We start from the raw sequence: 25,372 nt of genomic DNA on the forward strand, positions 1-25,372 counted from the left end.
CGCAGAAAACAGGGGTGAAATTGTAACAAGGGACAGTTCTGGCTCAGAACTCTCATACCGTGCTTCCTTGTCTGCAGAAAACGCCGTTCAGCTATCTTCCTAGGCAATCAGGAACTCACTTTCCCAAGAATCACTCAACCTAACCGTGACTCTGCCTGCTATCAACTTCAGAGCCACTTAGCACTGAGCACTCAGCTTATACAAGATCTGCGTGCAGCTGCTTTATAATTAGCTGTTTATTATGAGAAACTTCCAACCCATACAAGAGTAGAGAATCATATAATGTCCATCTTCCCCTCCCATAGCTTTATCAATCTACGGCCAAGTTTGTTTTAACCTTATACCCCCTTAGATGATATTTTGAAGTAAATCCCAGATACTCTATCATTTCATTTGTAAATACTTCAGCATGTTTCTCTATAATATGGAAACATAATACCTTTATCCATCAAAGAAATTAATTTAAAGATCCTTAACATAATGAAATATCCTGTCAGCTTTCAAAATTTTTCCAATTGTCTCATGCCTTTTCACGTCTGTTCAAATCAGGACCGAGAAAAGGTCTACATCCTGCATTTAATTGATAGTATCTTAAATCTATTTCATCTGTAGGTATTCCCCCGACCCCCCGCCTCCTTAACAGTTGGCCGAGTTGTTTTCCTGTTGGTAAATAGTCAGTCTTCACAGTGTCTGTCTACTTCCTCCAACCTCCTTCCTTAAGGAAGAAGACCTTTCTCTAACCTCTTACCCCAGCATGAACAGCTGGAGGGTATGCATAGCAGAACGGTGAGAAACGTGGGCTGCATTTGTTTTACACAGTTGGGCACTGCTGGCTGCAGGCTATAAAGATTTTTCCAGAATGGGAAACCTGTTCTTTCTTGCAACCTGGTTTTAACAGCTATTTGTATATCATATAGGATAAAGTCAATATGTGAGACTCCAGTGATTTATCATAGCATTTTACAGCTTTCCTAGATCTTGGATGTAACTTCAGAGTTCACTGTGTCCACAATGAACCCTTCCAACCACCACATTTTGTGTTTTATTTCAAGTATAATTAATTACTCTCCAATAATTGTCAAGAAGCCAACGTATATGAGTCAATATACAAATGGAATGGAAAGTATACAGCCAAACAAAGCATGTATCATTTTATCCTGAGACTTTCTCTTTTATTTGGCCATTAAGCAGAACGATTCAGTGACCTAACGTCTAAGACTGTGCATTCGCAGTCACTGTCAACAGACATCACGACAAAGCCAGGACTAGGTTCTCTACCTCACAGATGAGGCAGAGCCCAGGTCTCAGTCCCAACACTAGTCTTAACAAAAGCTGGTATGTGTTCCTGTTTCATGAAATTTCAGTTGTTGAACCATCCGAAAGTCATTTGAGGCTATGTTCCCCATGCTGCGCTGCCAGATACAATATGTGCATAAATACCACAAACAAGATAACCTACATTGGGTCTCCGGATCTTATGTGTTTGCAGGCTGTCTGTATTACAGATTCACAAGCTTCATTCAAAGCTCTATCAATGCGGTAATCTGCACCAGGGTCAGTCTCCTGAATCAGTGTTTGAAGCTGGGTTGAAAAAAAAAAAAAGAAGGAAGAAAGAAAGTCACTTAACATCTAGGGTGAGCAGTGTTGTATCTTTAATCAGTTCTCAGTATGGGATATCACAATGTACTGCTAACAAAGTACTACGGTTGTCACTGGCCAAGCTCAACAGCTCTGGTCAAATATGTTGCAACTGGTTCCCCTACTCTGCAGGATTGTAACTCATCGTAGGGATAGCGTGCCTGCCTGTATGAACCATCCCTGGATATTTGCGGAACAAAAGAACCTTACAACATAAAAGCTGCCTCTTTCCTCATATCTGTTAATCAAATTATTATAAATTTGATATTCAGTGCCAAGCCAGACCTGAGTGGAGAAGAGTCACCAGAAGATATTTCCAATAAGAGATCGGATTTGGTCTTAAAAATCTAGAGTTTGAAAAGACACTGCTGCAAAGACACTGGCATAAAACAAGTATACTCTGGTTCATTAAAAGGAGATGTGAGATTTCAGTTGTAAGAAATATCAATTATAGAAAATAAGAATATAATATTACTTGTAATTTCCTATTTTTTCTCAACTTTTTTAATATATCTAAGAGATAAACCAGAGCTTGTCTATCACAGTATACAGAAAAATATTTGTCATTATGCAGCTGAAAATGAGAATTTATTCTTTAACATTTACTTCTGCTTCCAACCTTTGTCATTTGAAAGCATGAGAAGATGTGCCTCAGATTCTTTTTTTTCCTGTCTTTGAGGAGAAAGCAGCTGGGGCACAGAAGAAAAAGCTCTAAATTAAGGATGAGAAAACCTGAGTTCTATTAATAGTCTGGCACTGCCAGATACTAGCTCTGAGAACAAAGGCAAGTTGATTAACCTCTAAGTTCCAGATTTTTTAACTGTGAAGGATTATAACAAAGAATAATATCTAGAAGGTTGTGTAAGCTGCAAAGCTTTTTACAGATTAAAAATAATCATTACTACTACAGATGGGCAGCAGATGGTGTTTTGGGGTGGAAATCTTAAATAACACAAAGCAAATTTGAAAACTACAATCCTTCTGCTTGGGGTTCCCTTTGTTCCAAGTTAAAGAATTGGAGACATTTTGTGTCATGGATTTAGCCTCTGTAGGAGCCTTCTCTGAGCCCCATACATTTTACCTACAAGCTCACAGAGGTTCATACAAAAGCACTGACCCCATCACATATTTGATCAGAGAACAAAGACCAAAAGAAAATGAAAAAAGAAAAATCCCAAATCTGTCTACTCTCAAAGAAGTCAACAAACAAGATGAGAGAAACAGGAAAAATTTCCAATTTCCTGGGATGGAAATTATTTATACCAATTCTTTGTGGCAATTTGAAGAAGCCACAAAGTGCAGTGGTTAGTCAGTAGGAAGATTATTACTACTGTCAAATGACTACCAATTTTATTTATGATGTTTGCTGATGAAGACCAAAATATTTACATCTTTTTTTGGGAGACTGTTATTAAGCATCATGCAAGTCTGAAAATTCCTCTAAGAACCGTATCAGTTAAATATCCACGACTGACAGGCCAACTCTGAGCATCCTCCGTGCATGCACCAGATCACAGATTCTGAAAGATGGCAGTGAGTGCCCAACACAGCAGGAGGCTAGCAGCTCAAGGGGCCACCACCGCACCAGGATCCAGTGACAGCAGCGTGGGACGCTAGCTGAGGACGTGAATGGTTGCGTGACTATACATCTATTCCTTCCCTGACTGCTTAGAGAAACCCAAGAAAACACTTCCAAAAAATGATTCGTCTAGAGGACAAATAGCAGTCTCTTTGGTCTAGGAGAGACTGGGCCCAGATTTGTTCAGTCATAGCGGAAAAGAATTTAAGTTCATGTTCACAGGGTATTTGGAAGAGTATATACTCATTAATAATTATTCTGAAGCTTCACAGTTTGTTAACAGATCACTAAATCAAAGCCACCAAGCAGAAAACAAAGAAAATTAATGGTCAACCACAGACAAGTGTGGAAGTCTATTGTATCAAGAAAGAAAACTCTGAGAAACAAACTACTGCAGAGCATCCCTCCATCTGACTGAGGACAGATAATGAAGTAGACAACTGAGAACATTTTCTCCTTCTAGATCATCTATCTTCAGTTTTTGCCTAGTTCTTAATACCTAAAGTTCACTGTGATGACACAGAGGATCCAGATAAATAAGCTCAGGAAGAGGAAGTTCCTCAGCAGATAAAATGTTTTAACATCAAAAATGGCAGGAGAAAACGGGTCCTTACCGCTTGCTGGCAGTTCATCCCAAGGTTCCCTTTCTCCCCCCGCACCACCTTCATCAGGCAGTGCAGGGTCCGCCCTTTCCGATGCAGCCCAGAGCAGTGGTGCTCGATCTCCCCTCGGCAGCTCAGGATGATCTCGGGGCTCAGAGAGAAATCTTCCATCAGCATGCGGCGGTAGTCCAGCATCTCCCCCTGGCACTCGCTGCTCACCTGCCGCCCTGTGCAGAGGCAAGGCACAGCACCGCGGGCATCGGGGTCAGATGCTGCCACCCATGGGGAGCACACGTCTACCCCTCGACTCCAATATACGACTGAAACGCTGAGAATTCAGCAAAAGCTTTATCAGCATAAAACTCCAAAGACTAGGGCTTACCTTGTCAGTGTTGTCTTACACAGATTTATACTACTGAACTAAGAATGCATGTGTTTTGCCAACAGAAGTCTTGTCAGTATAAGATAACTACTAGGGTGAAAATGAAAGCCAGGAAAATCCCTGGCTTACAGCCTCTAAGCTTGCGGAAAAAACTTCAGACACTCACTACGGTTCCCCAACTCTTCCTTGAGCTGTCAATGCCATCTGCGAAAACTTATTAAAAAAACAGCAACAACGTGACTGCGGCATGCCGCCATGCTGCGCTCGGTCGTGGCTGACTCTGCAGCCTCATGGACGGTGGCCCGCCAGGCTCCTCTGTCTGTGGGCTTCTCCAGCCAACAACACTGGAGCGGGTTGGCATTTCCTTCTCCAGGGGATCTTCCTGACCCAAGGATCAAATCTGCATCTCCTGCACTGTAGGTGAATTATTTACCACCAACGTATAAATGACACGTAACGAACTACACTTTTAAAACGTGTAACTGGATAAGTCTGACATACATATGCATCAGTGGAACCATCGACATAATCAAGATACTGAACATATATCCATCAACTCCAGAAGTTTCCTCATGTTCCTTTAGAATCCCTCCCCTTCCTCTCTACCGCTCACCTCATGCCCAGTCAACCACTGCTTTGCTTTCTATGACTACAGATTGGTTTACTAGTTTGCAGTTTTTAGAAGCTCATGTAAATAAGGTTCATATAAAGGTTCATATAGATGGAATCACATGCTATGTATGAACTCCTTTTTGGGGTCTGACGTCAGACTTTTTGAGTTTCAACCATGAATCAATAGTGTGTTCCTTTCTACCGCCAAGTAATATCATCCTATTGTGTGGTTATACTACAATCTGTTTAAAATTCTTCAAACCATTTATGGACCTTTGGGTTATTTCCAGTGTTGGGCTATTACAAATAAGCTGTTACGAGCATTCATGCACGAAAGTTTATATGGACATGCGCTCTCCCATCTCTTGGGTGAACATCTAGGAGTTACACGGCTGGGCCATAATGTAGATGTATACAGGACTTTTTAAGAAACTGGCAAGCTACTTTCCAAAGTGGCTGTGCCATTTAAATTCCCATCAGCAGTGCAGCTCCAGTCCTTTCACACCCTTGCCAACACTCAATGTGCTCAGACTTTTTAGTGTTAACAGGATTACTGGAGTGGGCAGCCATTCCCTCTTCCAGGGGAATCTTCCTGACCCAGGGATCAAATCTGAGTCTCCTGCGCTGCGGGTCGATCCTTCACCGTCTGAGCCACCAGGGACTCCCAACAATCTATATAACTTCTATGAATTATCTGTTCATAGCCTATGGCGTGTACTTGTTGAGTCTTTTTGTGTTTCCTGTTAATTTGCAGTTTAAGAAGATTATCTATTTTTTTTTTAAATACCAAATTAGATGTCATACTGTTTTATGATATGCCTTTACTAGTCAACAATCTCCACCTTTACATTTCAGGAAAATTTCATCAAATACCCAGACCATAATCAAAATTCTCCAAATTGCCTTTAAAATGTCCTTTATTTGGTAGTCAGTCCAAGACCATGCACTCTCTCTGGTTGCTATTCTACTGGCTTTTAAGTTTAAGAGATTTTAACTGCCCAGATACAAAAAAAAAAAAAATCACAAACTTCTGAGCTTTAACAACTGATCTTTTCCCACCTAACTTTTAATCACTAGTCAATTGTCCCGGTATGATTCATTAAGCAGCTAGAAGCTTCATTTTTAATAGCCTATAGTCCATATTAAGAAATATTCCTTTTTTTGAAAAATTTTCTGGCTACGCCAAAACATGCAGCATGTAGGAGCAAACCCTCACCCCTGCAACAGAAGCACGGAGTCTCAGCCACTGGACCTCCAGGAAGGGCCCAAGAGATGCTCTTTCTTAAGGACCCTGACCTTACAGAAGCACGGAGCCTCAGCCACCGGGCCTCCAGGAAGGGCCCAAGAAATGTTCTTTCTTGAGGACCCTGACCTTACAGAAGCACGGAGCCTCAGCCACCGGGCCTCCAGGAAGGGCCCAAAAGATGTTCTTTCTTGAGGACCCTGACCTTACAGAAGCACGGAGCCTCAGCCACCGGGCCTCCAGGAAGGGGCCAAGAAATGTTCTTTCTTAAGGACCCTGACCTTTAAACATCCTTCTTGATTCCTTTGTCAAGGATTCACTTTTGGACTGAACAGACTCTGAGTCTGACCTTATGAGATAATCCTTTCTTCCTTTTCTGTTTAATTTCTTCATAAACACTGTTAGACTAATAATAGTACTTATCACTTACCATATGCTAAGTGCTATGTCAAATATGTTCAGTCCTCGTAAGAACACCTCAACACAGCTAATGTATTTTTGTTTTACAGATAGAAAAGTGAGATTTAGAGAGATTAAGAAACATAAACAATGGTCACCCAGCCAGTTAGTTTGCTGAAAGTCATAATTTGATGTCTCTCTGACCCAAAGCTAATGTGCTAAATCATTATACTTCCCTGACTCTCCTAAAACTGCTGTGCAACAAGCATTTTAAAAATTAAAATTTGAATTTGAGAAATAAAACTTAAAAAAAAAAAAAAAGAAAAAAAAAAAGCTGGGACGTAAAGAAAAACAAGGCCTTCAACAAGACTGAGGGCCTCCAAGCACTCAGCCTAGAGTTCTGCTTCCATAGAAAGACTTTTGAGTCACAGAGACAGGTGTACTCAAAAGAGCTAACACAGGAGGAAAGATCCAAAAAGGAGTGGAAAAAGATAAAAAGAAATGAACTCTCACCTCTATGCACAGCTGACTCCAGACACATCAGAAGGTAGGAGAGCCTGGCTTCCCGGGACCGGGGAAGGTTTTCCACGTTGCACCGGTATTTCTTCAAGTCACTCTTACAGGATTTGGCCAGTGAATAACTGACTTTATAATCCTGCGCAATCAGCTTCTGGCGGGTTGTGAGTGCTTCTCGACACTGAGGAGAGAGTGCAGCAGGAGAGCTGTGAGACTGCTCACACGGTCCAGCCGCTCACATGTGCCTCGAAGGCAAGCAGAGGCTCATGGCCAGGCACAATAAGCAACTGCAGTCGTTAGCAAGATGTCTGTGTTTGAGTTTGGTTAAAATTGAGCACAAGTGTGCTGAAACAGAGTGGCAAGACGGAGCGATGTATGAGTGGGCAACTCTGGAATTCTATGGTGAGCTGCTGATTGTTGCGGCAATAGCAACTGTCCAAACACATAAATATTTGGTAGATTCTCATACGTCAACTTGACAATGTATTCTTTTCCTCTTCAACAAATATCCCTAAAGTAAATTTCACCAGAATGAAAGTGGCAACTGACATAACACCCTGGAAGTTCCACTCTGTACTTTTTAATTATTCAACAGTAAATGATATAAGGAACTGAAATAAAAAATAGTTCTTCAGCTGCACAGGAAAGTAAATGACAAGACACCAAGGCCCCAAATAATTACTTTTAAAAATCATAAGAGTCTTGGATGCATTGAGGGACAGAGGACTTACAGTAATGAGAATGCTTAATGAGGCAGCTGCTGAGAAATTCAATCGCTAATTGCCTATAAAGCACACTGGTTTGGTTAGTCGAAACTTCTTGAGTACACAGGGATGGGTTCAGTGTAACTTTGATTAAAATTCTTTGATTTTACTCCCCAAATTGATTCCCCATTGACTTCCCTAAGTCCAGATATCACGAGAAGCTTCACTTTTTTCGTTTACATTTAATATGCTTTGGTTTCCTACTAAAGGCCCAGTATTTTATCTCTGAAAGGTTAAGCTGTATCAATATTTTATATTTTGGTATGAGTTTATATTGTTTGAGAGGATTTGAGAAAGCTTTTAGGAAAATGAATAAAACGCTGATCTGTTTCAAAGAAATACTTACTTTTTCACTCATGGACTCTTCAAATTTATGGTTAAAGAGGCACTTATATACTCTGCCTTCACCAGCTTGTGTCTGTAAGATGGAATACAACACCATCACCATCACCATCATCACTAGCTAAGCAGTTATGCTGGGCATAATCCATAATCTTATATAGGACTTTCTATTAAATTATTATAATGCTGACTATCTTTGAACACATGATTCAGCCATTTAAAATATTTAGCAGGCTCTGAAAGAAAACAATGATTGCAGTAAATATGGAAAAAAAATTTCCCATGGCGTTTGGCTCCTGTCACGTGTTCCCAGATGTACTTACTGTTAATTAGTGAACCAAGAGAAGGGTCAATGAATCTCCCTTCTTATAACTTAATGTTAGAGTCAGTAAAACTCTGGCACTGGCTCTGTTCAGTGGTTCCGATATATTAATTCACAACAGCAGACAGAGTGGGAACATACACGAGACACTCTTCAGTCCTTTGTGGTAAAGGTGGAGATTATTTCTGACTACAGGGTTAGAAAGTTGTTCTATAGAGTATGCAGGGAGTAACCAAGGACTTGGTTTTAAAAGTTAGCTGTCTGCTGTTTCCTTCATCTTAACCCAAACCACCTCAACATAAATAGGTAATATGGCCAAGTTTTAGCCATGGGATATACGTGAATGGGATTCCCTGGTAAGATAGGATTCCTATATGTAAAACAGACTTCCAAGAACTGAACTGAGAAGTGAGATAAAGTAGAAAGAACACTGCAGTGGAGCCTGACACCAAGTGTTCCCCAGATATCACCTGGGGCCTGAGCAGCCAGTACCCAGATAACTTCCTGTTTTCCTGGGACCTGCTCCACCTTCCATTTCAGTGGCTTTTCTACATGTGACAGCGTTGGTTAAATTTTGGAATCAAGTATCAAAAAAAAAAAAGAAAGAAAGAAACTAGGAAGAAAAGGAAGCAAAGAAGAACAGTTTCTGAGCTGACTCACATTTTCACAAAAACGTTCCCGGTCATCTCGGCAGGCAAAATACAAATGCCGGTCTAAGTGAAAGTCGTCCGAGGACAGCTCTGCCACCCGCAGAATGGCTTTCTTGCAGAGTTCAGAGACTTGAACCTTAGGGTCTCGTTCTTCCGCTTCCTTCACCAGGCCTTTCTCCAAGCATGATACCACCTCGCCCTGTGAATGTGCATCCTAAAATAGCAAGGATACAACCATTTCAAAACTCTCACCAAGATGAGCTTCAAAATAAACATCATTTAGTTAAAACCAACAAACAAAAAACAACAAAAAACCTCAACACAGAAGTTTACCAATGTTCTACTGAGACACAGGGTGGGGTCCAATCTGATTGTGGAAGTTACAGAAGATGTCCTTGATAATCTTTGGTAAGAATGTTAATACTTGAGAGCTATAAACAGAAAATACAGATCCTGGGAAATCTAAGTCCGTTCAGTTTGCACTAGAAACAGAAACCTGACTTTTAGAGTTTAAAATGTCAGAATTTCTTTCTTTTTCTGTGACTGCACCACACAGCATGTGGGATCTTAGCTCCCCAGAGACTGAACCCACACCTGGGACATCACAAAATGTCGAAATTTTAAAGAATCCCTGCTCATTTACCTCTAAGAGCTACATGTTTCTCAAATAACAGTGCTTTAGTCGAGTTTAAAAAATAAGACAAACCAAGACATTTAGTGAGGAAATATGCTATAGAGACCCTCTTTCTCTATTTTCTATTGTCCACAAAGACCCCCGCTTTTAGAGTAATGTTCACTTTGATGTTTCAGATTTATCTTAATGTGATTTAACAAGATTACCACCAAGTACACAAACTGCTTTTGAGAGCTTTCCTAAAACCATCCAATTATCTTTAAGTGTACATTGCATCAACCCCATAGCAACCACAACATGAAAAATTTTCCCTAAACATTTTCAGAGGTCTAATCTTCTATACTCAGAAGATATGCTTCAAAAACTTGAGCGGTGTATCTATAAATACAGCAAACCAAAGCAACAGAAAATAGAGTGTTATCATTTACTGACACATATACACACACAGGCACATAAAATCTCGTTATAATAAAATACCATATTTATGAAGTCATAAGACTCCTAAAATTGGGTAGGGAAACACTTATTTTGTTAAAATTTCAATTCAACAAAAAACTATGTATTTTCCCCTTTTGCTGTAATAGGGTTTGTTCCATAGCACATTAATCTCCAAATACTTTCTAGAAAATGTTCATGCTCTCTCCTAACACACCCGTGAAAGGGAATAAGAGCTGTGGAACCTACAGTGCAGCTGAGTAACCAGAGCTGCAGAACGCCCGGCACCCACCTAACAGTCCACCATTGGTTTTTTTGGACCTTGGAGTTCCATGAAACTCCTACAGTTTGTATGTGGGTTATGTGTATTTTTCCTGAGGAGAGTTCATGGCTTTCATTAAATTTCAAAAGGTGTTTTGGTCCAGAAAAGATCAGGAAGCACGTTACACTGGCATATTCTCGTGCCTTCCTATTTTCTGTCTGTAGCTCAAACTCTGTCACTAGCTTGAAGATTCCATCCAATGCTTAGAGATCTGAGATGACCAAAAAGTATTATTAGGGAGTTATTCTGAAGGGAGAAAAAAAATTCTGATGGACAACTGAAAAAAAGATAAGGAGAGAGAGGAAAGTGGACACAAACCCCACAAATTCAGGCTTAAAACAAACCTGGGATAACAAAGATTTGGAAACATATCAATCACTTATTATTTACAGTTTACAAGAGATTATGATACATATGACTTTACGGTGTAAAATAATGTCTTATACCAAAGTCAAGTAGCTCACAGAACACCTTATCGAGACGGTCACTAGCAGTTAGGTCATGATCATACAGAAGAGACTGAAAAGAATAGCACGTTGGTCACTTCTCCATTTAGACTTACTTAGCCTTTAGTTCCGGCTTCACAGGGTCAAGAAATGATTTCCCTGCAATGAATCTAAAGGTTTCTCTGTACACTTAGGGTTCACAACTGTTTAAACATAGCAGCATCATGGTGTGAGACCCTCGAAGGAATGTGAAATGTAATTTTAATTATAGCAATGATAGTACCACATATTGGCGTTAGGCCAAAACATCACCTCCATTAGATGTTCTCTTTTATTATTATCATAACTTTAATTTTTTCAAATCAAAGATTTTTCAGGAGTTCTTCTCAGTTCCCCAGAGTCTCTGAGCTTTCCAGGTCAGCCAGTTTGAGTTACAAAACTCAGATGTATGCAAATATTTGATAAAGAAGACTGTAGGGTTACTATTGAATACAAATGAAAGCAAGGGACTGTACCCAGCATTTAATCTACAAGAAATGAAGTTACTCAGGCTTAGATTTTAAAACGGCAACTTCTTAATATGCAAGCTTGACATATGCATAACAAATGATCCTGTAAATGGAGTTACAGTGAGTTTAAATTCTACCGTGGTGAGACAAACGTCAGTCTTAAAACCAGTATACAGTGTCCATGCAAGTGCTCAGCAGCTCAGCAGGTAATATTTCTTCTCCCATACATCCTGTGCTTTAAAATAAATATATTTTTGAAAGACCAGAGAATGACAACACAAATCAGGAAAACGGGCAAGAACTCAGCTTTCATCTCTGCTATTAACTATTCTCCACTTCAACATCTGTGGTGTTTTCCTACCTCTCTAGATAGAGACAAAGAGCCTCTGAACTGTTCACAGCAGTTGGTTTTAAAAGGCGAGAATGAAAGAATGACACAACTGCTGAGTGCAAAGTATAGACGGAGTAATAAGGAAGCACATGTCCACAGCTGAGTTCCTGTACTGGATGTCACATTCTGCTTTCTCTTCAGATGATATGAATTATTTACATCTACTTTCAAAGATCTGCTTTTTCTTTTTGAAAATAATTATTTAAAAATATTTATTTAGAAAATTCCAAGTTTTATTAAATATATAGCTTTTGTTTTAAAAATTTACATATTCTAATATTCTGAGAAAAATCATTATGTTTTCAAATCCTGTCCATACAAGAGGCGGGGCACTAACAGATTAACCACGAGCCCTCTTCTCTGACTTTTGGAGGTCAGCTGAAAGCCAGGCACAGAGGAGGCTGCAAGCTTCAGTCTTTCAAACAAATTTAAAACTGATGAGTGTGTTCTCTTCTGTGGTCAGAAGCTGATTTATTAATTTTCAGAATAATTTTCGTATCTAAATAACGTGACTTCAGAGAAGTCAATTATATTTAGAAAAGGCAAGGGAGGGCTGAAGACAGACTGCTATCATTTTTAAACCTGGCTGCAGCAATAGCATGAGGGGCCTGGTGAGCTACAATCAGGGTCGCAAAGAGCCAGACACAACTGAGCATGCATGCATGCGTGCGCACATACGCACATGCAGAAAAGAACATGCTTTTTCAGAAGCCCCTCTAGGGTGCTAAGGTGAGGGGCTGGTATAAAGAGAAACTCATCTCACTAGCAGGTAAAACAAAAGAGGAAAATTACAAAAATGTGCTTTTGGATGCCCCATATAACATTTTTTGTTATTTTAACAAAGCCGAAAAATCAACACTCACTGTCACATCTTGGGGCTCTGGCACTACTATTTTCTGCCACTGTTCAAGTCAATACAGATTTAGTAACTCGTACACACAGCCAAAAGCAGGTTTTATCTGGACAATCCAGATCGCTACTGGGAAGCCAGTGAGCAACTATCTTGGTGGGCAATGGGGAAGAGCTACTGTAGGGAGAGGTGGATTATAACGGTCTGTTCTACAGCACGGACCACTGACCACAAATATGACAATGTGCCATCACTGATCCCTGAAAAGTGTCTGGAACACTTATGTGAAGATTTTTAAGAGTGAGATGGAATTGGATATTAATCCTCAGCACTATAAATAGAGTCACAGGAGCTTCTGAATTATCAGGGTGACTTACGTGCTTTTGTGCCATTTCTACAATGTGTTGGGAAAGCCAAGGATCAGTCTTCTTTATTAAAACTGGCCTCTCATGAGCTGCCTGGAAGCTGTATGCCAGTCCACAGAGCTCTCAAGATCGACTCAGGTGCCCTGGGAAAGGGCCAGAGCCTTGCGCTGGAAGCAAAGGGTATTTGGTGACAGCCAGACAATGACCAGCCCTCAAAACTTCATCTGAACTGGTGTGTGCAGTTCCAGAATTCTACCACCACATCCCGGCCAAGAATGGAAGCCTGCAAGCAGTGCCCTGAACAAACAGAGGGCAAGGAGACAAATGGGTTTTGCTCTCGTACTCCCTAAACAGCAGATTAACGAGCAGCGGCAATTAATAGCTGATGCCATCCACAGCTCTCAGCTACCTCTCCCGCCGACACCTACTACTTCTCAGGAGTTTTCACTTCTGCTGAGCAAACGGATTAGGCACAAACCTGACTGATCCTCCACTGTGACCTTCTGGACAACAGACCAATAAGAACAAAGAAAGATCACATATAATTAAGGAGGAAGAAACTGGGGAGTTAGTGTCTTTCCTGTCTTTACTAAAACTAGTTCTGACATGAAGATAACACATATCCTATTTACAGAGTACCTTTCTTTTGGCAAGCCAGAAGTACCCTTCACATATTTTAAAATTTTCTAATATTTAAATATGCTATCTTTTGTACTGGTGTGTTTATTAAGTAATTTTTGTAGACAACAGTGAGGTATGGTAAGAAAGGTTAGAGAACTTGAGTCTCTCCTAATCCAACTACTTTTCCCTCAAGACTATAGAAAGTTTTTCCAGAGGAACATTACAGGTAAGAAGTGGTAGCTGGTTTTGCATTTTGAAGGTAATACTAATCTTAGCAGATATTAATTCCTCTACTTCCCCACACAGTATTGAAACGCTTGGTTACAAACAGATAAAGTGCATCCACAGGCAAACTAGCCTTAGATACTGGGGCTGTCTGGACCTCAACTTTGAGTCCAGCGCCAGCTCTAAATCTTCTCCATGCCAGTTATACAAAGCTGTTCATTCATCAAATTTGTAAGATCCCTTTGGTGAAGCCAGTGAAGGAGAGAGATACCTTTTCTCCAAGCCGAATGCTCCCACACTTCAGAATGTTGATGTCATTTTTACAGTCATCCATGAAGCCGCAGATGAGCCGGTAGTCACTGAAAATGATAGCTGTCATCTTGGTGATGTACTGGTGGCACTGGTACTCAGTGATGTTGCCTCGGTGATCCACCAAGCAAGAAACCAAGTAACCTTTTCCAACTGGTTCATCAGCACACTCTTTGATCTGCTCAAAGGAAAGTGGCTGTTTTAGGAAAGCATTCTATTCTCTTACCAAACCACCTTTATGAAAGAGAGAATGACATCTTCTTGTTTCTTCTTGAAAGAAAGAAAAGGAAAACACTGAGAAATGCTTTTGTTGTAAAGAAAATAGTGTGTGTCCTATGCTGTTAAGACTTCTGCGCTTCCTAGGAAACATCTTATTAATGTGTTTTGCAAGAAAATACATAAACAAATGCTTAGGTAAAATCCAGATTTAAATGAAGTAAAACAGCTTTTTATTTAAAAAAAAATTCAGTTTATTGAGAAAATTTCTTAAAATGTATTTATTGAAAAGAGTTTTTGACAGCTCTTTTAAAAATGATTCTACTGAGAATTACCATTACCCATGCAAAGAATGCAATGGATAGTGGTAAGATTAACCTAAGGCATAGGTCTGAAAAACAGGTGCAGAACTAAAGTCCAGTTGCTATCTCATGCCAACCTACACAGCAAACTATTATTGTTAGATAAGCCTAATTACTAAAGGGGGGTTGTACTATTTTACCTCTCGACATGACATTAATGTGTTCTGAATTAACTATGGGTTTGGGCTTTTTTTTTTTTTTTTCCGTAGTGCTAGTTTACTTAGAAAATAGGTAAGAGAGAAGGAAAAAATGTGAAGGATTTAACTCGGTAAAGAGGCAGATTATTTACTTTCCATTTCTAACGTCTGGCAAATAAATTTCAACTTAATGTGTCTCTGCAGTTGTCATCAACAGCAATTTGTAAATAACACTGAAGGCCTAACTAATGGAGATGAGCAAATTAAAGTAGAAAAGGAAGTGGGCATGTTTTTTAACTGAGTAGACTCCCAGCCTCGCCACTGTGGTCTGAAACAGAAACATGTTTAAAAATGATGTTCAGTGCAGTCTGGCAAGAAGTCTAGGGAGGGGAAGGCCACTGCAATTCTAATTTGGGTCATTTAGACATACGGTCTAGTGGATCAAGCAAGAGTGGCCCCACATGGGTAGTGTCTCTGCAAAGTGCATCCAAAACCACAAGTGCTAAGGAAGGAAATTAGGCTAAAAATGTTGACGTTCAATCATAAAAAGTGCAATCTACTTACAGGGTTTTAAGGTTGAATTATAAAGCACAGAGGGTTGTTTGGAAAACGCCTACTGCATTCGGAGAAATTAAAAACAAACAAAAACGGCAGTTTTGACAAGAGGAAGGAGCCGAATGTAAATGTTTGTTTTTAATATAAATGAGAAGGGAATGTTTTGTTGGGTTTTTTCTGACCAACAGAGACCATTCTCCATTCTTATACCACCTCTGGTAAATATGTACACTTGATAAGACAAATACAATCTCCTTTTCCAGAAGGCACAGGGTGAAGGACACACCACACACTAATAGTCCTATAAGCCACTGGGTCTCTTCATGCCTAACCCCAGTATCAAATTCAGAGCAAGTCACAGACTCAGTTCAAGAGAGAAAATTGTGTTTATTTTCAAAGAAGCAAACTTGGGAAATTAAACAGCCTCACACTGGCTTCAAGAGGCAGCAGAGATCGTCAACAGTCAACAAGCTGAATGCAATTCTTTCAGTTTAACCTTGGGCTCTTTTTTTTGATGATGCCTAAGAAGAGGGCCATAAATGTATTTCCAAGAAAAGGGCTTTTTTGTTTGTGATTTTTAAAAAAAGTAAAACAGAGATAAGTTTCAAAAGTAAAAGGAGAAATAACTGCTTAAAAATCTCAGTGGTTATAATTCAACTAATGAAAAAAGCCCTGCATGAGAAAAAACAGGCCTACTGGAAGACACCTGGGTTTTTAACACAATGAAGAGCAAGTATTCAGACAGGCTCTATTAGGCAATCAATGGTTTAAAAATCTGAAGAAAGACTGCTAGACAGTTTGAATTTTGAATTAAAGCCTGAATTAAATGTATATTTAGCTTCAATCACCTGAGATTTTACTGAAACACAGAGATGTTGTACCTATTCGTATTTTGGTCCACCACCAATTACAACCAGAGGTAGTGTCTGAATTAAAATTTTATGCTTTTTTCCAACCACTGTACTGGAGAGAAGTTTAAAAACAAACAAAAAACTTCTAAGAATAACAATGAAAAACAGCACTAAATCATCAACACATTTATGAATGGAAGTAAAGTCTGATGTGGCTGGGGAGCAGATTCTTAAGAAACCATTAGACAAACGCTACAGTCCCTCTACTTTTGACATAATGCAAGAGAAAAGCAGACAATATTTGACTCAATCATGGAGAGTAAATAAAAAGTTCAGTTTGCAGTCTTCAGTATTTTTATGATGCTGTTTTCCTCCTTGGAAGAATAACTCCAAAATTAAAAGAGAAGAGGAAAATGTAGAATAACATGTTTTATTTTTCCTGATAATTAATCTTTCTGACTGCAGTATGATCTTTCTCTATAGAGGGCGAAGTACCCCTGTTACATGAATCTGTTATGAAACCACAACATCCCCCAAAAGATTACAAGAGGGCCATAACATAGCACACACACTACAAGGAAGCCAGTGTTGTTTACTCACTTATCTGGCTATGCCCAGGCAGCATGTGGGATCTCGGTTCCCTGACCCGGGACTGAACCTGTGCCCCGTGCAGGGGAAGCACAGTCTTAACCACTGCACCACCAGGGAAGTCCCAACAGTCTCATTTTACAAATACAGGTAGATAAAACCAACAAAGAGTGAAGTTATTCTGAAGAATCTGCAGATTCTCTGAGCTAAATCTCCACATGGCACTCAAACTGGAATGTATAGTCACATAGTGAGCCAAGGGAGTTTGAGGTACATAATACTGAATCTAAAAGCTGAACATCAAAGATTTAAAATAAGCTATTCTATTCTGAAGCCCCAACATATTCGAAGAAGGGTCTCTGCTTTAAAAGAATAAAGCATATCTGATTCAGTAGTAGAAGGTTTGAGGAAGAAACCAGGTTCTCCAAGATCCCACAAAGAGCTAAGTGAGGTACATAAGCTGAGGACTTACCTGGTTGGAGTAGGGTGTTCCCTAAGAGCTTAGGAGAAGATGGTCCTAAGTCATCAATAAGGTAGTGAGGGGACTTGCCTCGTGGTCCAGTGGCTAAGACTCCGAGCTCCCAATGCAGGGAGCCCAGCTTCAATCTCTGATCAGGGAACTACATCCCACATGTCACATCTAAAGACCCCACAACTAAGACCCAGAGCAGTCAAATAAATAAGCATATTAAAAAAAAATAGGTAGTTTGGAGACAAATCTATACAATGCAAGATCTCTGATTATTAACTTTGAGATAGAAAAGTAGCAATTATTTCCTTTGTGATTCTTTCAGTATGTAGAAATCTCCAACTTCATAGAATTTCTACCACTAATTCTAAAAAAGAAAATAAATTACAATTTTCAGTACCACAATTTCCACTAATATCATTTGATATTTACACTGAGCCAAGTGAAGTAATGGAAAAATATCACCAATTAGCATACATGTAATATTATACACATTTTCAGTAATTATTTTTGTCTTTATACGTAATATCCATTTATAACAATATATATAACTTTTTCACAAACCTATCTAATGCTAACTCTTATTATTTGGAGCATATGCCTCTGTGGTTCAGTTGGCCCACGTGCACAGCCAAAACACTTAGGACTGCTCATGAGGCTCCCGGGAAAACCACCTTGACACGCCTCAGCCATAAGCAGACTGTACAATGTGTGAGAGCACTCACTGATGACAGGAGTGACTGTATTCTCCATCTGGGGACAAACAGAGCCTGACTTCCAACCTGCCTGAATCAACAGCATCCTACTGCGAGTGCAGACGAAGAAAAAGAAGTCTAATCACACGCAGCCCCGCCGTGGTCTATCTCTGAACCGAGACGTGTGAATGCCAAGAGAAGCAGAGTGACTGAGCCTCTCGTTCCTCCCTCAGCGGCTGGTCTGGGCAACAGATGTCATTCTCTCTTTCAGGTCATTAAAGAGCCACAGAATTCTTTCTTTCACCACCTACCTCTGATATTGTAGACTTGCAAACTTCTCTGGCCACAGATTCAAATTTTGGATCTGTAGTGAGGTTCAGCTTATAATTCCACAACAACTAGGTACAAGAGAAAAGAACACAAAAAGCAAACAAACAACTTAGAATGGCGTGAAATTTAACGTTAGTGGTTACTATGAATGATAAAATTCCATTATACAGTCAGATAAAGCATATTTACACTTCAGTTAATGAACAAAAAGTAAGATTAAAATGTTACTGTATTTATAGATAAAAGCAAAAAATGTGGAAACAAAATAAAGCACTACCATTCAAACATATACTTTTTTCTGTTTTTACTTAAGGACAAATTTTTTTAAGTCAAGAAAAAATTAAAATGAAAATTCCTGATGAAAGTTTTTCCAAGATAATATAAATAGATGTACATGTCAACTTCTTCTTAAATCAAAAAGTCTAATGCAGAAACTCAGAACCGGAAGGCTAAGTTACAGATTTCACAACCAACAGTGCTTTTCACATGCTTTTTATGAAGGAATGTCGTCCAGAGTCTAATTTCCAAGTGTATCTTTCTTCATTCCTCTAAAACCCTCAACTTGACAAGTACATGATAAGGTCTGTTTTACACAACTGTTTCAACGCTTCAAACTATGAAATCCCTAAAGCCATTACTATTCACAGGTGAGGGCTGAATATTACTTAATCTTTGCAGCTTCAGTTAAAAAATTTCAGTACATGATTCAATTTCTGAAAAGCAGCAAAAATGAGCTCTTAAACTCTGCTCAGACGGAGAAACAGAGCAGGGGCTTTCTATGATGCAGGATACGGAGAAGCCTTTTTCTCAGACTGCTTCACTCCATGACTAAAGAATACAATCACTCATTCACCGACTCATTCAAACATCTGCTTAGCACTTCTGATGGTGTATCACACACAGTCTAATCTCAAGGGCTTCGCAGACTATTACAGGAAACAGAAGCAAATGTCTGAACACATACTGAGTTAGGAAATGGAGGTTAAAGCAGGAGGAAAAAGGACAAAGACGGTCCAGTGGTGTCTATGGTCAACGGCAGGTAATGTGACCAAGTACAACATTCGGTTAACTGAATCACAAGACGTCACAGGAGTAATGCAATCAGACTTACAAGTCTTTTTTTTTCCCTTTAAATAGTTTTCGAGGTTGTGTTATATTTTAAAAACCCTACCCCCCCGCCCCCGTTCATGTTTCCTTCCACTGTTTTCGTGGTGTTTTACTTTAAATCTCTGAGCTATCTAGACCTTCCCTAAAGTAAGTCATCAACTTAAGCAGCCAATCTGCTTCTCTGTTCTTGCAGTCTCCCAGTCAAAAGACCAAATAATGTGGAGGCGGAGAGATTTCTTCCAGTACTGTCAGATATACAACTACTCCTCTTTGAAGACACAACTCAAGTATCATCTCCACTGTTAGATGTTTCCGGACATCAACCCACCAGGGCGGAATTCACTTTTGTGTCCCCCTGTACTCTGACAGGCTTCTGCCGAAGCATTCGGTACTTTCTGCACAGATGTGATTTCACATCAGCTCCTTTTAACGTTAGACTTTGTACAATGTGGAGATACAGATATGACACTGAATGCATTAGTTGCAGTTATCTCTGGAGTTCTTATCTGCCACCTCGAACCTGGCTCCATCTTCGAGGCGTTTAGCTGTGTCCAGTTTCTACCATTGTCTGGCACATAGTAGATGACTATATGATGATTAAATGAAATAACTTTAAAAGACAAAACTCTTAAAATCGTACACTTGACTTACAAAGAAACAATTTCACATGGCAGCTGTAACTGAAGAAAAAGTTACGTTTACAAGTATTATTTGGCCGAGCTTGCCGGTTTCTAAAATGGAGGACTATTTGTAGATTTATCATGGCCCTTAGATAAGGTTAATCATTCTCTTGTTAAGAGTAAGTGCATTTAAGAAAACATTATGCTTCCCAGAACAAAGGAAGAGCATCCTAATATCTGCCATCATATACATAAAACACATATGACAAATTATGGCAAATCCATACTTACATGATTGCAGTCTGAAGAAATTTCATTTTCAGGCTAAAAGGAAAAAAAAAAAAGAGAGACGATGTTAAAAAAAAAAAAATCCTCTCAAGTTTTCAAACACCAGCAAAATAAACTCAAAACAAGAAATCTGAATATTCAACTGATTATATTTTTTCAATAGGAGGAGCAGATTTTTAGATTGCTGAGGAGCAATATACCAGAAGAGCAGATGAGACATAGCCCCTTGGCAATCCACGGTACAATCTGGAAACTGGGAAAATGGAGAGGAATGTAGTAAAGAGTTAAAGCAACACTGACAGAAGGATCCTTACACAATACTTCATAATTCTGAAAGCTAAAGAGGATCAGGCACAATATAGGTGTTCTTGCTTTAAAGAAAGTCAGATATCTGAAAAAGGCAGGCTTACTCAAGAGGGCAAAAAAGGCCTGACAATGATTACAAATTAGCCTCATGTCACCATTAGGGGAAGCAAGGCGGTGGGCACACAGGGCCTCCCTGAACTATTTCTGTAACCTTAGGAGCCCATAACCTCGCAGGTCTATGATCAAAAATATAACACTGAAAAAAAAAAACTATATATTCCCATGAATACATTTGCTCATAAAGCCAGGTGCATACAACAGAGAATAAATGAACTTCCACTTCAGTGACATGAAAGTAGACGAGGTTACGCTTAAAGCTGCACAGCTTGGCCACACACTTCTTTAACGTCCTTGTTCATCCAGTAAAGGAGATACAACTGTCACAACGCACACAGCAGTAAAGCACTATCTACTTCGAGTCTCCACAGCTTTCTAACCAGCCCAAGCAAAGTTAATTCTGTCTCCCCTCTATGAAATATTCCTGACAAAGGTTGTGAATGATGCCATTTTTCTAAATGAAAAGACTCTCCCTATTCAAGGAAAGAAACAAGGCAGCACAAAAACGAGAAAATATTGGCAAGCTAAACAGGCACGCCGAGCATCACTTCAAGAAGAAAAAGGTTTCTAAGGAACTAGTCATTCCACTACAGGCATTAATTCTAACATATAAACTCATTTCTGTACGAACTTATAAAATATATTAGAAATGACTTAGATTGCTAGGCAATTCTGAGATTGTAACACACCACCTCTGAACTTTCTCCCTTCTTGTCTAAGTAAGAATAGACATTTTAATGCCTTTCTGATCTGTGTGAGTCTCAGAAATCCGCCTCCATACTGTGACTTAATCTAGCTTAACTCTGCTCTCTTCATTTCAATTCCAAGTGCTTAGTTTATAACGCTTAACAGTTTATTTGCAAGAAAGCTTTCTTTTGTTAAGGCAGTTTTCTATCTATCCCTTCTTCATCTACAATTTCCACTTTTTCCAGTCAATCAGTAATTCTACCTCTTTCTCAAAGCACATATGGCAATTAACATCACTAGCATTCCAATCCCAAAGGAAGGCAATGCCAAAGAATGCTCGAACTACCACACAGTTGCACTCATCTCACACTCGAGTAAAGTAATGCTCAAAATTCTCCAAGCCAGGCTTCAGCAATACGTGAACCATGAACTTCCAGATGTTCAAGCTGGTTTTAGAAAAGGCAGAGGAACCAGAGATCAAATTGCCAACATCCGCTGGATCATGGGAAAAGCAAGAGAGTTCCAGAAAAACATCTATTTCTGCTTTATTGACTGTGCCAAAGCCTTTGACTGTGTGGATCACAATAAACTGTGGAAAATTCTGAAAGAGATGGGAATACCAGACCACCTGACCTGCCTCTTGAGAAACCTGTATGCAGGTCAGGAAGCAGCAGTTAGAACTGGACATGGAACAACAGACTGGTTCCAAATAGGAAAAGGAGTATGTCAAGGCTGTATATTGTCACCCTGCTCATTTAACTTCTATGCAGAGTACATCATGAGAAACACTGGGCTGGAGGAAGCACAAGCTGGAATCAAGATTGCCGGGAGAAATATCAATAACCTCAGATATGCAGATGACACCACCCTTATGGCAGAAAGTGAAGAGGAACTAAAAAGCCTCTTGATGAAAGTGAAAGAGGAGAGAGAAAAAGTTGGCTTAAAGCTCAACATTCAGAAAATGAAGATCATGGCATCCGGTCCCATCACTTGATGGGAAATAGATGGGGAAACAGTGGAAACAGTGATAGACTTTATCTTTTGGGGCTCCAAAATCACTGCAGATGGTGACTGCAGCCATGAAATCAAAAGACGCTTACTCCTTGGAAGAAAAGTTATGACCAAGCTAGATAGCATATTCAAAAGCAGAGACATTACTTTGCCGACTAAGGTCCGTCTAGTCAAGGCTATGGTTTTTCCAGTGGTCATGTATGGATGCAAGAGCTGGAATGTGAAGAAAGCTGTGCACCAAAGAATTGATGTTCTGAAAAACTCATCCTTTATACTTTCATGTTTTTGTAATATATGTTAGAATAATTGATATTTTATGAATAACCCATATCTACTAGGGTAAGCTTAGTAACTTTTTCAAGTAGTAAGAACATGATGAAGACAGAAAATTGAGAGGCGAAACCTCTCTTTTAACCAGTTTAGGAGTCCTCCACTCAAACCCACCCCCTTCAAAACAGAGGCAAAGTGAAGGTTCCTAGCCTGTGGACGCAGCAAATTAGAGGCTAAGCTTTGCCACAGAATTAGCTGCTCTCTATTACTCTGGAGATAGAAACGTGGACTTCGAGAAGTCTTCTACATCAAGCGTTTCCTCACTGGAATTTAAAAACCTGTTCCCTTAACAATGGAAAACTGGAGGGAGACAAATTTATGAAAACTCTCACAAATAACTTTCTGTTAAATTAACGATCAAATTTTGGAGAAGAGCCTGCTGAAGCCACATATGTTAGTATCAACAAAAAACTCATTATGAATAGAGGAAAGAGAGAAAGAAAACAATGCGATGCAGCCCCCCAGCCTAACAGCAGTGACTGAAACAGGAGGAGTGCAATTAACGCTGTGAACGACGGGGCAACAGCACCGTGGGAGACAGCCTGAGCACTCTGCGGCAGACAGCACTGAGAAACCGGGCTGACGCCAGTGGAAAACGTGCAGCAGAGATAGGAAAGTCGTCACTGGACTGAGCCAGGCGCTACATTTACTTCTTATAGCGTGACGGGGGGCAAGAAAAATGGTGTTGTGTCCAGTTTACAGATAAAGATAGTGAAATTCACAGAAATCAAATTACATAATCAAAGGCGCATCGCTAGGAGGCAACAGAAACTGAAGTTTATTTAAGGACAGTAAATGACAACCAGTGCTTACCGTGATGCTTTCTACCTGGATACTTCTCCCCAAAGTCAGCAGCTCAGGGTGAGCACAATGACGGGGAGACCTTCGGGAGGAGCAAGAAAAGGAAATGTAGGCGGGGACTTTCCTGGTGGGCCAGTGCTTAGGACCGTGTGCTTCCAATGCAGGGGGCCTGGGTTGATCCCACGTTAGGGAACCAAGATCCCACATGCCTCGTGGCCAAACAAACGCCAAACAAGAAAATAAATCAAAGAAAGGTAGACAGGATGAATAAACGGAACAAGTGCTCCAGGCTGACTTATTTGATGAATTCAGAGGCCAGCAGCCTGGGTAAGAAACTGGTAATTAGATCAAGCACGGATCTAGACTGGGGTTTCCCCAGTGGCTCAGTGGTGAAGAATCCGCCTGTCAAGGCCGGAGACGCAAGTTTGATGCCTGGGTTAGGAAGATGCCCTGGAGAAGGAAATGGCAACCCACTCTAGTATTCTTGCGTGGAGAATCCCATGGAGAGGAGCCTGGCGGGCTACAGTCCACGGGGCTGCAAAGAGTAGGACACAACTGAGCACGCATGGAACGGGATCCGGATGAGCCCTTCAAATAACCCTAACAGGTTACAAAAATCTTTCATTAGTTCATGTGACTTTTCTAAATCAGTGATTCGAATGTCTGGGATATTACTATACTTTAACCTCCTAACTGGGTAAGTAAGACAAGCCGAAACAGTTGATTTTAAGGTTTAACACCCCTAACCCTTCCTGTAAGTTCTGTAAACTCAGAATGGCTTTTAGGGATAGAAACTGTGTGTGTGTGTGTGTGTATGTGTAGGGGGTGTTGGGGGGAGGAAACCCAACAGGTTAGCAGTAGTGTCAGCTATAGAAGCTCTGTGATCTCAGGTGCGTCACTTCTTCAGACCCTAGAGGACAGGCTTTGGACTAAAACAGGGATTTCATCACCTAGGATTCATGACAGACTAAGGAGTAAGGTTGTCTCGAAAAAGAACGCAGACTTCTGCGTGCAAGTATGTTTTCCTAAGAAGAGAATCCACAGCTGTTATCATCGTCTCAAAAGGATCCATAAGTAAGTCGGAGAAAGACAAATATTGTATGATTACTGCTTATATGGACAATCTTAAAAAAATTAAAAGAGACACAAATGAACTTACTTACAAAACAGAAACAGACTCACAGACTTAAGAGAACAAACCTATGGCTACCAGGGGAGAAGGGTAAGAGAGGGACAGTTAGTGAGTTTCGGACTGACACATTCATACTGCTGAATTTTACAGGAATGACCCACAAGGACCTACGGTATAGCACGGGGAACTCTGCTCAGTATTACACAACAACATAAATGGAAACAGGCTTTCAAAAAGAGCATATACACGAATATGTATAACTGAATCACTTTGCTGTACACCTGAAACACAACATTGATAACTATTTAGATATTACTATAGCAGTCTTCAGAATAACAATCAAAGTTTATAATAAAAACTAGTGACGCATTGCAATACCGTTTACCCTTGAATAACATGGGTTTGAACTGTATGGGTCCACTTATAGTTGGGTTTTTTTATAATAAATGTGTACTATGGTTTTTTTAAAAAGAAGCATTTATCTTAGATGATTGAGATTCTCTCCAGCTTTCTGAGTCTATAAAATCTGAGATGTGGAACTTAAAAATAGCAGTATTTCAATGCCACATCTTTTAATGCAGGTAATTTGCATATTATGATTAGGTTTCCTACTG

General features: G+C 39.9%; 1 protein-coding gene across 1 annotated transcript in view; it reads right to left on the minus strand.

Moving 5' to 3' along the window:
* GLG1 (golgi glycoprotein 1) overlaps positions 1 to 25,372 on the minus strand; it is a 117,993-nt gene that overhangs the window by 26,756 nt on the left and 65,865 nt on the right. The window contains exons 2-9 of the mRNA XM_052655251.1: positions 20,378 to 20,410; positions 18,341 to 18,427; positions 14,119 to 14,334; positions 9,060 to 9,263; positions 8,082 to 8,153; positions 6,969 to 7,152; positions 3,832 to 4,046; positions 1,460 to 1,581 (exon numbers count right to left, since the gene is read on the minus strand). Coding sequence (XP_052511211.1) covers positions 1,460 to 1,581; positions 3,832 to 4,046; positions 6,969 to 7,152; positions 8,082 to 8,153; positions 9,060 to 9,263; positions 14,119 to 14,334; positions 18,341 to 18,427; positions 20,378 to 20,410 — 1,133 coding nt within the window. The remainder of the gene's footprint in view (positions 1 to 1,459; positions 1,582 to 3,831; positions 4,047 to 6,968; positions 7,153 to 8,081; positions 8,154 to 9,059; positions 9,264 to 14,118; positions 14,335 to 18,340; positions 18,428 to 20,377; positions 20,411 to 25,372) is intronic.

The sequence above is a fragment of the Budorcas taxicolor genome, chromosome 18 (assembly GCF_023091745.1).
Source record: "Budorcas taxicolor isolate Tak-1 chromosome 18, Takin1.1, whole genome shotgun sequence".
NCBI lineage: Eukaryota > Metazoa > Chordata > Mammalia > Artiodactyla > Bovidae > Budorcas > Budorcas taxicolor.